The sequence below is a fragment of the Marmota monax genome, unplaced genomic scaffold (genome assembly GCF_021218885.2).
Source record: "Marmota monax isolate L192 unplaced genomic scaffold, Marmota_monax_Labrador192_F-V1.1 WCK01_AAM20220418_F8-fsc00076, whole genome shotgun sequence".
NCBI classification, from domain to species: domain Eukaryota; kingdom Metazoa; phylum Chordata; class Mammalia; order Rodentia; family Sciuridae; genus Marmota; species Marmota monax.
In genome coordinates, this window is record NW_026692843.1 from 8,587,834 (window position 1) to 8,601,174 (window position 13,341).

A 13,341-nucleotide genomic window follows, 5' to 3' on the forward strand; every position below is an offset into this window, starting at 1 on the left:
ACTTTCCTCTTCCTAACAGGGAACAAGGGTGGACGCAGGACCACCCTCACTCTGTGTGCCTCCTCTTCACTAAAATACGCAGAGACTGTCCTTCTAATGAGATATGTCGTGGGGGCAGAGGCCAAGCCTTGGGTGCACCCTTCTGGGGAACACAGTCCAACATACCGTACCCCGGGCCCATGATCAAATGGCAAACTGAAAAAAACACCCCAAACAGTGGTTTTCAGGCAAAGGGTCACAAGACTGCTTATGTTAGGGGTGATTGCAAGTTAATAAGAGTCTCAGAAGACCCCAGCCAAAAGATGAGGCTCAAAAGGTGAGGCAAAGGCCCACAGAGGCGGCTGCATATTAAGCCGTGCTGGTGATCAGAGTCATGAAAATGAAACCGGAGCAACTGGGTAATCTGCCCCCGGACCCACTTGTCTCCAACACAAAGAGCTAATCGGGAGCCACAAACAGCTGGGGGATGGGGGGACCAAACCCCTGCCACCTGCCCTGGTGGGGAGAAGTTTTTAGAGCCCTAGGGCTGCCTAGGCTCAGCACCTCTCCTGGGAGTCATCCCTGGACAAGTGCTCAGAGGGCTCCAGGGAGCTCCAGATGTGCTCAGGAAAGACGGGCCTCCTGTGACGCCATGTGCGTGGATCATGGGCTCTCCCACCTGGTGGATACAGACACGTGTGAAAGGCTGTGACACTCGGCAATGCCTGTGCCGATTTTGCAAAGTGGGATGTGAGGTCACATATCCCAGGTGCACCAAACAACACAAACCTCAAGAAAGAAAGACCAGAGAGAGATGCATTAAAACCTCTGCTAGCTTTTGCAGGTGCTTCTAGCTGCTTGTTCTGTATCTTTTCATGTGTTCCAGCACTTTCTGAACGCTGCACAGAGATCCCAGAGACTATACCTTGGAAACACAAGCACTCACTTTTCTCCTCTCATTGCAGGAAAGCGCTGGATGTTACACAGACCTATCTGTCTGTAGGCCCTCTTCAGAATCGAAGAGACGTCTTCCGGTAACTCATTTTTATCCAGCTTTCTAGAATTAATTCAGAGAGCAAATAACCAAAGCATCCTTACAGATATTTATTATTATATTATTATTCTAAGGGAAATGTTAAATCCATGAACCTGTATTTCCCAGTGAACATAGGCCGAGCCTGTCCCTCCTGCTATCTACCCACCACTCCCAGAAAGGTTTTCACTCCTCATCTTTCCTCACCTTCTAGGAGTTATTTCACTGAAAAAAAAAAAAAAAACCCACCTTGGAAACATTTACATGGGCCACCAAGACAGAGAAGCACTTCACCTAAGACCACCGGGCACAGAAGCCCTGGTCTCCTCTCCTCCTCGCAAGAGAGGAGGCCAGACTCCCTTCGGCAACGCCCCACTGAGCTGCCTAGCCTGCCTTCTCCAACCCTCTGTACCCAGGTACACTGTGGCCTGATGGTCCTCGGCAGGCAGAGTCCCTGGGCCCCAAGTCCTCTGGCTCCTGCAGCCCTGACCCCCACCCACTGACACAGGACTCCCGTGGGCGGGGCAGGCTTCTGAGCTCAACCCTGGAAAGCTCAGCCTTTGCTGCCTCAGGACTACTCACGCTTTGAGGGAATTAATGTGGAAAGACACTGACAGGCTGATGGAATTTTTCTTTTCCATCTTTAAGTGAAGCTCGTCCATTAATTCATGACGAACCTGTTATAAGATGGAACAGGATATTAGCTTGGACTAAGGAGGTAATTAAGTAATGATTCAGGTTTGTGCTTAGATATTACTTTCTTCTTCCTGTAAAATCAATTCTTGTAATTAAGATGTATTTTCTCATTGAAGTTTTATTGCTTTTATATATAACTTAAGGTGATCCCTATACCTGAAAATTAATAGCCAATGAATAATATAAAAATTAACGCTATGGGGACACAATCCTATAGTAATTACTTATGCCTTTACAAATTATTGGTTAAACTTGAAAAAATTCCATGCTGTTACAAAAGGAATATGTAAAGAGAAATAATGAGGGGAAAGATCCTGTTTTGTTTTTTTAAAAATAATGGCTATGTCCATCTGCTCTCAGGTGAACGTCCATGACTTTGTTTTGCTCAGGTGTGAACGTACCTTTCTTTTTTTAAAAAAAAAAAAAGAGAGAGAGAGAATTTTTTAATATTTATTTTTTAGTTTTTGGTGGACACAACATCTTTTATTTTTATGTGGTGCTGAGGATCGAACCCAGCGCCCCACGCATGCCAGGTGAGCGCGCTACCGCTTGAGCCACATCTCCAGCCCGAGCGTACCTTTCTATACTCTCAATTAATGGCCTTGTTCGTGGTTTTCATGCATAGCTTTCTGAACAATGATCTTCAGGGTAACGAGTGCTGATATCTGTTTTTAAACATGTACACTCACCATGACGGAGTATATCTGCTGATACTTGTGGGGCACGTTGGCTTTTATGAATGGTGCTGCCGTCAAACAAAGCTTGGCTGCCTCCTCCTTTTTCCCAGCTTGCAGGTCACACTCAAGAAGTTCCCTTGGTAACAGAGAGGGTGGGTACTGAACCTCCCGAAACGTCCAAATGCCAGGCCTGGGTCACCTCCTCTCATAGCTGTGTGTCTCGCAGAGTTTAGAAAGAGGACTACAGTGTGACCAGGAACTGGTCTGCAGGAGGGAGAGCCACTGCCCCACACACGGGAGGGAGAGAACTGTACCCTCCCGAGGGCCCAGGGAGCTGTCGGCGTTGTGAGCACCTGAAAGATCTCAAGTGGTGCCCCTGACCCACAGACTTGGACTTGAGTGGGGATCTCCGCAGTCAATACAAGTGGGACCCTGTGGACACAACTGCCCAGTCACTGACACAGGCCCTGTTTCTGTCTAGCTGGTGTGCTGGCCAGGCCTTGCTGACCATCTGCCCCTGTGGCTTCTCAGGCCAAGCCCGTGTCTGTCCCCTGTGCTGCCTGGCAGATGCGCAGGCTCTCGATGGCTCAGGCATTTGTGAGAAAGTCTCCCACGCTGAGCGTTGACCACACCAGGACCACACTGTCTTCACTTTGAGTCTAGACGTACCTCTCTGTTTTCTATGGAAACACCCCCAGGAAGACTCACCCATAGATTTCAAACCTCTGCCGAGGTGCAAACCCAGTCCCAGTATGGAAGGGAAAGTAGGGCTCTGAAGGGAGGCTGGCGGGGAGGCAGGCAGGGAGGCTGGTGGGGAGGCTGGCAGGGAGGCAGGCAGGGAGGCTGGGAGAGAGGCAATCAGGGAGACTGGCAGGGAGGCAGTCAGGGAGGCTGGCAGGGAGGCAGTCAGGGGGGCTGGAGGCAGGCAGGGAGGCTAGCAGGGAGGCAGGTGGGGAGGCAGTCAGGGAGGCTAGCAGGGAGGCTGGCAGGGAGGCAGGCAGGGAGGCTGGCAGGGAGGCTGGCAGGGAAGCGGCACCTGGACTCACAGCATCAGCTCCGCCCGCCATTCCTTGTCTTCCTCCTCTGTCTGGTTTAACACGCTCACGATCTGGGAGAGGCTGGGGATCACGTACTGGTGGCATCCAGGCTTGAGGAAAGGCCTCACCATGTGCCAGTAGAGCACGGAGGCATTGTACACCAGGAAGTAGTACCTGCGGCCAGAGGGATCTGAGCAGCTGGGCGCACAGGAGGGCCCCGTCTCCCCGTGCTCTTGTGGGCAGGATGCAGACGCCTCTGGCCTCCAGCTGATGGAGGTGGCCCCTCAGGAGCACCCGGATGCAGAGCCATCCCTGGGCAGGGTGGCAGCCACTGTGAGCAAGCCGAGGTTCCAGACCAGGGGAAGACCCAGCCAGGGCTCCTCAGTTTGCACTGGCTCCTTTCTGGGCGTCATTCCACACACTGAACAACCACGTGGAGAGCACCAGTGAGCAAGGAGGGAGGTGCCACCACCCTGCCTGACCTGGAAGAGGACCAGGAATCAGCTGGGCGCCAGCTGACTGTGTGCATTCCCGTTTGTGTGCAGACTCCGGTTTCAAAGCCACACTTACTCTGGTGTGGGAAGCACCGATAGAGTGGGAACTGGGGACTCGGTGTCCAGGGGCATGGATGGCCAGCCCACTGGGGGACACAGAGGGTGGCCCCAGGAGCCAGGGCACCACTCAGAGGGATGCCACAGAGAACGACGCTGACTGGCCCCATGCAGGCCAAGGAAACCAGAGTAGCATGCGGCTCTGTGGGGATTTCTATGAATGTGGTGGCTGCACCTGCCATGACGCATCTACCACCACAAATCAATCCACTGACAGCACAAGACACAGGAAAAGGGCTGGGAAACCGACAGTCCAAATACATGGGTCCACAGGGCGATCTTTGGCGGCTGTCTTCACACAATCCATTAGAAAAAGGGTTCAAGCTTGCCTACCTGGGTTCCCCTTTTGCAAAGTTTATAGCTTTCATGTACTGAGTCACGCAGTTTTCAAATTCCTCCTGAAATGGCACAAGAATGCACAGCTCGATTTGGCTCTGCTCAGGTCACTTCTGTGAACACCGTATACCCGCGCAGTGGCCCAGCAGACAGGCAGCTGCACCTGTCACGCACCTGGCCTCCCTGTGCTCCCCTCCCTCAGCTCAGGGACAGCTGCAGGGGCAGAAGGCAGAAAGACCCTGACACTACCACGCCAAGGTAAAGGGTCACACACGGGACCAGACACCTGAGAAAACCCTGGACGTTGACATCACTGTGAAAACGAATTTGGAGACTTAATTCCATTCTGCTCCAGCCCCTCAGCACTTGTCTAGCCTGCCCTGCTTCTGGAGGCTGCTGAGCACCAGCCCTCTCACCAGGTTGTCTGACGACTTAGGGGCACACAGCTGGGCCCTGCACAGGTGTGCTCGGCCCAGAAACTGGGTGACTGGCCCCTTGACCTTGAAGTACATTTGGATGCAGTCCTCGCTCATCTCTGGCTGCCCCATCTGCAAGAAGACACAGTGAGGCAGGAAAGACCCTCTTTGGGTGGAGGAGCCTTGACTGCAGACAGGGAAAGCAAGGCAGGCCCAGCAGGGTTTCGGTCCCCAGGAGCACCCATCAGCCTCTGCATCCTTATGAGCCAGAGCCCTCCCCACCAGCTGCTGGGGGCCAGTCACCTTGAGGGCCTGCTCTGCACACAGCACGAACAGGTCCGGGCTAAAGCTCTCTGAGGGGTCGAACTCAGACTTCCCCGTGTTGGCAGACTTGATGAGCTCGTAGGCTCGCTTCAGGGCGGCCTGGTCTACGGGGCAGAGGGTCCGCCAGGAAGTGGGGGTATCAAGAGGACAGCCCCGGCCTGGCTCTCCTATGTTCCCCTGGCCTGTCCTGGGGACCAGCGGGGACATACTCCCTGGAACCCTAGTCAGGCCGCCCAGAGCCTCCCCAGCGCTGTAGTCAGGGGCAGGATCACAAAGGGCCAGCCACTGCTTAGAACAGGGAGGAAGTCCTGGTCTCCGCCCAACCGTGGCCCTCCAGGGTCTCCACCTCCCAGAGAGTCGGGTCCAGGGGTTTCCTGGGGCGGGGTCAGGGGCGGGGTGCTCCCCTCCTGGTGGCCGTTTCCGGACCTTCCAGGTGTAGGGTCGAGGTCCACTGCCTCCCTGGAGAGGGGTCCCTGGGTCCTCTCCTGTAGGGGTCTGGGGTCCTGGGTCTCCTCGAGGCGGGGGCGGGCCCACCTTGGTGGCTTTCGGTGCGGGCCAGCTCATGAGTGATGACCAGATCCATGATGCCGCTCGCTGCCTACAGTCAGTGGTCAGTCGGCCGCTGCCCGGCGGGCCCACGGTTGCCTAGCACCCGAAGGGACGCGGGCCGGTGGGCGGGGCCGCCCAGGGCGGAGCGGACCTGCAGGCGGGGCGGGGCGGGGCGGGGCCGCCCGCCAGGAGCCCTCAGCTGAGGTCTTAGGTCCCGGTGTAGCGCAGAGCCTGGGCGGCGGGGCAGGGCCTGCTGAAGGGCGGCCTCCGGCTCAGACCGGGCTGCGGGAGGACCTTGGATCAGCCTGAGAAGGAGCTGCAGGCTCTGCTACCCTGAGGATCGTCCCTGTGATAGGGGGAGGTGTCCCCGCAGATGCGAGGTGGAGGGAGGAAAGAATGGGAGGCCTTTGGTCTGGAGAGGGGCCTCTAAAAGTAAAAGGCGCCCAACGCTTTGACAGTTTGCAGGCGTTTTGCGGTGCAGTAAGACCTTGCAAGTCAAGGATCCGCAGCAAGACGGCAGCCTGAGTGAACTGGCCCAGAGCAGGATGCGTGGCCCACCCAGAGCCACAGAAAGGCACCACTTAAAGCGGTACCACCCGTGCCCCTCCTGGAAGGGGCCAGGGACCCAGGAGGTGCGTGATCCTGCTCCACGGGCGGACTGCCAGCTGACCATCAGGAGAGGTTTGCCAGTCTTGAGCTGGGAGGCCTTGGCCTGTGGGTGCTGCTTCTACACAGGTCCCTCCCCAGAGCAGGAGGCCCCAGGCACAACCCAGACAGGGATCCTTCAGGACCCCCATGAGCCAGTTCCAAAATCTAGGCAGAGAAGCAAAGGGCTGCACAGCCTGGATGGCCCTGGGAAAGCAGGGCAGAGGGCCACCTGTGTCTGCAGCCTAGGGTGGGCCAGGCTGGGCCTGGTGCGCGGCAGGCACGAGGCTGGAGTCAGGAGGAAAGGCCACTCCTCAAGCCGCAAGGCTGGACGGACCAAGGGGCGTGAACCGGAGGAGGCTGGGGCCCTCCATCACCCGGCCTGGTGCAGAGACCGGCAGCCTAGGACTTGGAGAACGAAGACCATTCCTCCGCCGTGGAGCAGGCGCCATGTTCTAGGCCACCAAAAGCAAAGTAAGAGAAAAACTAGACCACCCAGCCTCCTGGAAAGCCACCCTGCACTCCGCCAAGGGAGACTGGAGTCGGGGAGGAAAGGCAGGTCCCCCAGAGAGGCCTCGAGGTGGTCATGTCAAGGACAGAGAGGAAGCCATGAACCTAGTTCCCACGGCCAGTGGCTCGGATGGCCGCAGGAGCGGCAGGAGGCCCAGCGGCAGGAGGCCCAGCACCAGCAGCACCTGGGTGAACAAAGATGGCCTGGAAGCCCCAGGAGGGCCGGCCGAGGGGCAGGGCCGTGCAGTGGTGGGCATGGCTTGGGCTCACCCATGCGGGTGCAACTGACACGCCTGGCCGGGCGGTTTTGGAACACAGTCCAGCAGGCACCTGCCCGCCATCCAGAGGCTGGCCCTGGGTGCGGCCGAGGCCGGAGTGTGGATCTGCTGAGCCTCCAGGGCCCCGCGCTGCAGCGCCCTACCAGGCCAAGTGGCCCAGCCCGCAGTGAGGCGCCTGGAGCAGCCACACAGAGCCTCGCCACGGTGGCCCAGCACCCTGAGAAGACCAGACCTGAGGGCCTGCGGCCTGGGCCTCACCCATGGGCAGGCTGGTCCCGGGGCTTCACATGGAATGGGACAGTCCATGGCGGGCATCTGAGGAGCCGGGTCTGTAACAGGTGCTGGGGAGACGGATCTATGGTCCGTGAGGGCATCTGAGGAGATGGTCAGGACATCGTGGTGGGTGCCTGAGGAGATGGTCCGTGAAGGTGTCTGAGGTTGGTCCGTGGCGGGTGTCTGTGATTGGTCCATGATTGGAGTCTGAGATTGGTCTGTGGCGGCTTCTGTGGTTGGTCAGTGGCCAGCTTCTGAGGAGATGGTCTGTGTCTGGTGTCTGTGGTTGGTTCTTGGAAGGCATCTGTGGTTGGTTCCTGGCCGGTGTCTGAGGTTGGTCCGAGGTGGGCGTCTGAGGTTGGTCCGTGGGGGGCTTCTGAGGTTGGTCCGAGGTGGGCGTCTGAGGTTGGTCCGTGGGGGGCGTCTGAGGTTGGTCCGTGGGGGGCGTCTGAGGTTGGTCTGTGGCGGGTTCTGATGAGGTAGTTCTACCTGATGCGGTTTGGAAACTGAATATCTTTCTCTGTGTCCTGGAGCTGGCCCTCTGAGGTAGGGGCGTCCATCATGTAACCTGGCCTCCTCTGCGTTCCTGGCAACTCTAGGCTGCGGGTGGTCCTGAAGTGGCACCCCCTTTCTCCACAGAGAGGTCCTAACTGGGCCTCTCCAGAAATCTTCCCCATGGCTGGTTTAGGACTGTTGGCAAGCGTCTCTGCAAAAGAGTCCAGTGTAGACAAACTTCCTATTTTCCTGTCGCCCTGTTTACTTGGCCACTGGAGGGGAAGATACCTGCACTCCAGGTGCTGGACACCCCTTACTGGTTTTTCACAAACATCCAGGACAGTAGTTGGAGAAGTGTGCAAACAAGGCCTCTACACTTTTAAGATAAGTCACAACTGGGCTCCATGGTAACAGCTGGCAGGGGGAGGAAAGAGGGGGAGAGAAGCTCTCCCCTTCCCAGGTGCTGTCCTTGAGGGGTTAACTTGCCAGAACAGTGAGAGAAAAAGCTGCTTTTATGTGAGCTTCTGCAGACTGTGAACTTCGGAGCCCCTCCCCTTAGATGCTGGGGATAAAACTCTGAAACTCCCTGAACTCGGGGTTCAGGGGATTGATTGATTACAGCAAAAGCTGTGCCCTCTGAACCTGGCTGCAGCCAAATAGAACTGTTTCCTGCTGTCTTCGGTGCCTTGCCTCGTTTGTCCCTCCAACAGTCCACTAGTTTCTGCACAGTGGGCGTCCAGCAGGTAGAAGGGCTCTGGCATGGTCCTGGCCACACCTAGCAGGACGTTTCTGAGTCTTGGAGCACTGGACACTGGAGCACGCAGTTTTCTAGGTAGCCAGAGGGCCAAGACTGTGGTGCACGTCGCTTCCTCGCCAGATGGTCTTTTTTTGCCAGGAAAGTCAGGCCAGTCCAGCCTGATTTTCTTGTCCAAGAAACAGGGGTGGGAGTCAGGGTGCTGTGATGGGTGCTGTGGCTGTCCTGGAGTCCCACTGCACTCCTGCCAGTCTCCCTCCTGCCCTGCATCCAGAGCCCTGGGCAGTGGCGCCTCCCTGCTTCTGTCCCATGGACCTGGGCCACCCCTCGCAGCAGTGGTGTTCACCAGCCTGGACGTCCCTGAGCCCCGGAGTTCCAGGATTTCTGCAGAGGCCTCATCAGCCTCCAGCCTGTCGCTTCCCCAGAGGAGGGGTGCGAGGCTCAGGCATCCATCCTGACCGGGGTTGTGCTGACCAGCCCCATCCAGGAGCCCCCGAAGGAACCATAGATGCTCCTGTTATTACCAGGAGACCCCAGGGCCACAGTCCTGTCACCAAGGAGACCTCAGGACATAGTCCTGTCACCAAAGGGATCTTGGGGACACAGTCTCATCACCAAGGAGACCCCAGACTGGAACAAGGCCTGGTGTTCTTTCTCATTGTCACATCATCTGCTAGAGGCAGAGGCTGCAAGCCTAAGGCCGAGGTGTGCTTGGGGCTAGGACCTCTTGAGGCCGGGCCCTAGGCACAAAGAGGGTGGTCACCTTCCACACTCACCTGCATCCACGTGCCCCCTCCTCATGAGGCAGGAACTTCAGATCAGGGCCCACCCTGGTGCCCTCATGCTGAGCAGTGGCCTCTGTAAAGGCCCTCCCACATTCTGAGGCCAGTGGGGAGAGGATCCCTGTATAGGTGTCAGGGGACAGGAACTCAGAACACCTCCACCAGAGTGTGGGATTCTGAACGTTTGCCACTTCACCATCTGAAAAGAGGAGGGCTTCATTGTGCTCTGAGGCAGCACTGAGTGTATTTAAGGGACAGAGCAAGGAGGTAGCTTCTCCCAAGGCATGGGGAGCGAGTCCACAAAGCCCCTGGGGAGGACACACCTGGAAGGGAATCTGCTTTCAAGGGTCTCGGAATCCTAGCTCCTGTGATCAGGCAAGGAGAAGGGGCAGGAGAGACGCTGGCCATGGGGTCCCCACTCACACCAGTCCTCAGAAGAGCAGAGCTCTCCCCTGAGGGGGTCAGGAGGAGGCAGGAGGGGCGCTAACAGGCGGTTCTGCAGGAAGATTTACAGCCTTCCTGCATTCCTGTGGGTACACATGCCAGATGCAGCACATTTCAGTTTGCCCTGGGGTCCACCCAGCTCATCACCTCCTACATCTGACCAGCAGGCCCACACCAGCTCAGCACCCCTATACCTGACCAGCAGGTCCACCCAGCTCAGCACCCCCTATACCTGACCAGCAGGTCCACCCAGCTCAGCACCCCTCCCCCACTGGCTGAGTTGTGGGCAGCAGGCTCCCATGGGGTCCTGGGAAGTGGTGAACTTCTGGCGGCCAGCCTGGTGCACATGCTCTTGTGGACACAGGCACACACACACACGCCTCCCCGGGAAAGGGCTGCACACACAATGCTGGGGAGGCGTGTGGGCCTGTGTCTGTGCTCAGGAGTATGTGCAGCCCCTTGCTGGGGAGGCGTGTGTGTGTGTGTGCCTGTGCCCATTAGGGTGTGCACACCTCGGTTGGCCCTGGAGGTGGGGACAGCCCTCTTGCCCCCAGGCATACTAGAGCACTGCTTGTGCCGGGCTCTGAGACCCACTGAGAGCAATGGGGGCAGAAGGCCCTGCAGCCTGGGTGCTGGGAGCCATTAGCCAAGTAGGTATGACAATTTCCTTGCCAGCGTACCCCATGTTGCAGTGACATTGAATGTACGTGACCTTGCTCAAGGACCAAGGCAGATTAGGGTGTTCCCGGTTTTAAGATAATCGTGTTTAGGGCGTTCCCAGTTTAGGTTCCAGGTTTAAGATTATTCCTGCTGGGAATAGGGCGTATCCTGCTGCCTGAGTTCCCCTTGAGTTCTCACGGGATTCAGACAATATATTTTGGAGATAGAAGCCCAGTGGAGGTGGATTTGGGCAGAGAATGTGGATTTGGGCAGAGAACGTGGATTTCCCCAGAACGTGATTGTAGACGGCTGGTGTGAGTTCGGGAATAAAGAGTTGCTGTTTGAATCTACAAGCTGTGTGGTGGCTCGTGATTGTGTGCCCAGCCAGACTGCGGCATTTGTGCCCAGCCAGACTGCGGCACCTGGGGACCAAGGCTGCCCGTGTGGTCCAGCAGCCAGGAGGAGCAGCTTTGTGTTTCCAGGTCAGCAGGATCAGACGAGGCTCCCACTCACCCTCCATCTGTTCCTTTCCCAGGGGGGCAGCCCTGGGACAGCCACCTTGGCATGCACTGTGGGCTTGCAGCTCCCCAGAGGGCTGTGAGAGGCTCCATGCGTTTGCTCCCAGTTTCCCCAGTAGACTCGCCCAGCGTTCCGGGCTTCCTGGTGTCACAGGGCCTCTCCTGGCCTCTGCCTCCTCCCAAGTTTCTCCCATGGGCTGTTTTCCCTGGACTTTCTTCTTTGACCGATCTCAGCCCCTGAGCCTCTCCTTGTTGGTCCAGCTCTACAAGGACCATGTTCAAGAAGCCAAGAGAGACTTCCCAGGGCTGCTGCCCTCCATGGCCAGCAGGTGGGAGGAGCACTGGGGGCCCAGGGCTGGTGATGCCCGATGATAGCGCTGGGTGATGTACATGTTCTGGAACTCCAAGAGCCGGCTCAGGGTCCACCTGACGTCCCTCAACATGGCATCCCCGTCATCATCCCCCTGTGGCCTCACTCAGGGCTTCGCATGCCTCCTCAGGACACCGCACGGTCCCTGGTGGGCACAGCGGCCTGTGCGTGTCTTGTGCCTGCCTGCCCTGCTCTGGGCTGGGAGGAGGCAGGAGCGGTGCTAACAGGCCCACAGGACTCTTCTCTCCTTCTCCCAGAACCTTTAGTGGGCCCTTGTGGTCATCATGGCCGGCACAGCTTCAACCAGGGCTCCGCCTCAGCTTACCTGATGCTGGGCCAGATGTGTCTTTGAGCAATTGTCCTGAGCACCACACGCTCAGTGCTGCTGTTGAACAGCGTCCCTGGCTTCTGCCCAGTTGTGACAACATTGCCGAATGTCCCTAGGGGCAGAAAGGCACTGCTGGGAACCCCGGGAAACTCCTCATTGCACATCTATGTTAAGAGAATAAGAAGCTTTGTCCCTCTTAGTTTTGCGAAGGGAGCCCTGCAAACTAAACTGACGAAAGACAGATGAACAGGATACAGATTTTCTTGATGCTGCTATTTTAATTTTGGTGTGTCTCCAAGAGTCTCCCAGGAAAGGAAGGGAAATACAAGGAAGCACTTGGGTACCCTGAGAGCTCAGAAGCCATGTTAGCAGACAGTGATGTGTTTGTGGAAGCGTGAAGGACGAGGGAAGAGGGTTGGGGCTTCTAGGGGCAGTGATTGTGGGTAGGTAAATATACGAGGGGAAAGTAAGGGAAGGTGGGGCGATTCCAGCAGATTCTAAGGGCGCCATCTCCAGGATGGGCCATTCCACCGGAGCCGGAGGAGACAGGCCACAAAAGGAAGCCATGCCCAGCTCCTAGGTTGAACGGGGGACGCGAGGAAACCTCCCTGCACCTCTGCCTCCTGGTTGCCTTCAGCTCAAAATACTCTTCATGCCAAAGTGGGGCATTCTGACCATCTGTGTCCACCCTCAAGTACTCTGGTGCCCAGCGTGGCTGATGTCCCCTGTCCACTGGTGTGTTGGCTCATGTCCTGCTGGCCAGGACCACTGGCTGTGCCTTCACATCCGTGCAGGAGGGAACTGTCGGCTCACGGAGGAATGGGAATGCCCTGTTCTGTGGCCCCAGCTTGGGTTTTCTTGTGGGAAGGGATGGCAGATGTCTGTTGGGTCGCAGCTGCCCTTTGGTCAGTTGGTCATCTTGCCCTTTCTGGATGGTGTCCACTGGGCACTGGGTCATGTCAGATGGACTCGTCAGACACTTTGTGTGGGAAGGAAGTTCCTTCCTTGTGATATGATACCCAAGTGTTTCTCATACCTCATTTTTGTTTTCTTTGATTTTTGCTTATTTTGATTTTTTCAGCCACCATGTTTAAATTAAATGTGGTTGAGTTGGTAAGGCTGCCCCCGAGGCCCCTCACATCAGTGCCCCATGCTGCCACCCTGCCGGCTTTGTCTCCCTGAGCTATCTGTGATGATGATGAAAGTCCTGGACGGTGGGAGAGCCAGGCACATCCTCGCCCGGTGTAGTCCTGGTCTGCATCCCTGCCCGTCCGTCTGCGCGGGGCCTGCGCATGCAGTCTTGGACGCTCCGACTTACAATATGCTTCAACATCTGCTGCCAAAGCCAGCCGCCGACTGTCTCTGTTCTTAAGATCTTCCAGGGCCATGTTTGCATGTTTATTTCTATGCAAATGCTGAGTCATCTGGTCTAGTTAAAAACACACACAACACAACCGAAACACACTGCTGGCTCCTGCGTGGGGACCGTATGCAAGGTGCAGCCTGAGCGAGCGGCACGGCTTCTGGTCCAGCAGGGTGCACTTTCACCTGCTTCCTCTCGCCCTGCTTTTGACCTTTCACATAGGCTTTGTGTCGTCATGTTGGTACAAGAGGTCTCCTAAACAA

General features: G+C 57.0%; 1 protein-coding gene across 1 annotated transcript in view; it reads right to left on the reverse strand.

Moving 5' to 3' along the window:
- Positions 1-5,752, reverse strand: part of Cfap46 (cilia and flagella associated protein 46) — an 82,524-nt gene extending 76,772 nt beyond the window's left edge. Inside the window, exons 1-8 of the mRNA XM_046448811.1 lie at positions 5,644-5,752; positions 5,089-5,213; positions 4,786-4,917; positions 4,367-4,431; positions 3,432-3,596; positions 2,398-2,521; positions 1,595-1,689; positions 926-1,036 (exon numbers count right to left, since the gene is read on the reverse strand). Coding sequence (XP_046304767.1) covers positions 926-1,036; positions 1,595-1,689; positions 2,398-2,521; positions 3,432-3,596; positions 4,367-4,431; positions 4,786-4,917; positions 5,089-5,213; positions 5,644-5,692 — 866 coding nt within the window. The 5' untranslated portion in view covers positions 5,693-5,752. The remainder of the gene's footprint in view (positions 1-925; positions 1,037-1,594; positions 1,690-2,397; positions 2,522-3,431; positions 3,597-4,366; positions 4,432-4,785; positions 4,918-5,088; positions 5,214-5,643) is intronic.
- Between the last annotated feature and the right edge of the window lie 7,589 nt (positions 5,753-13,341).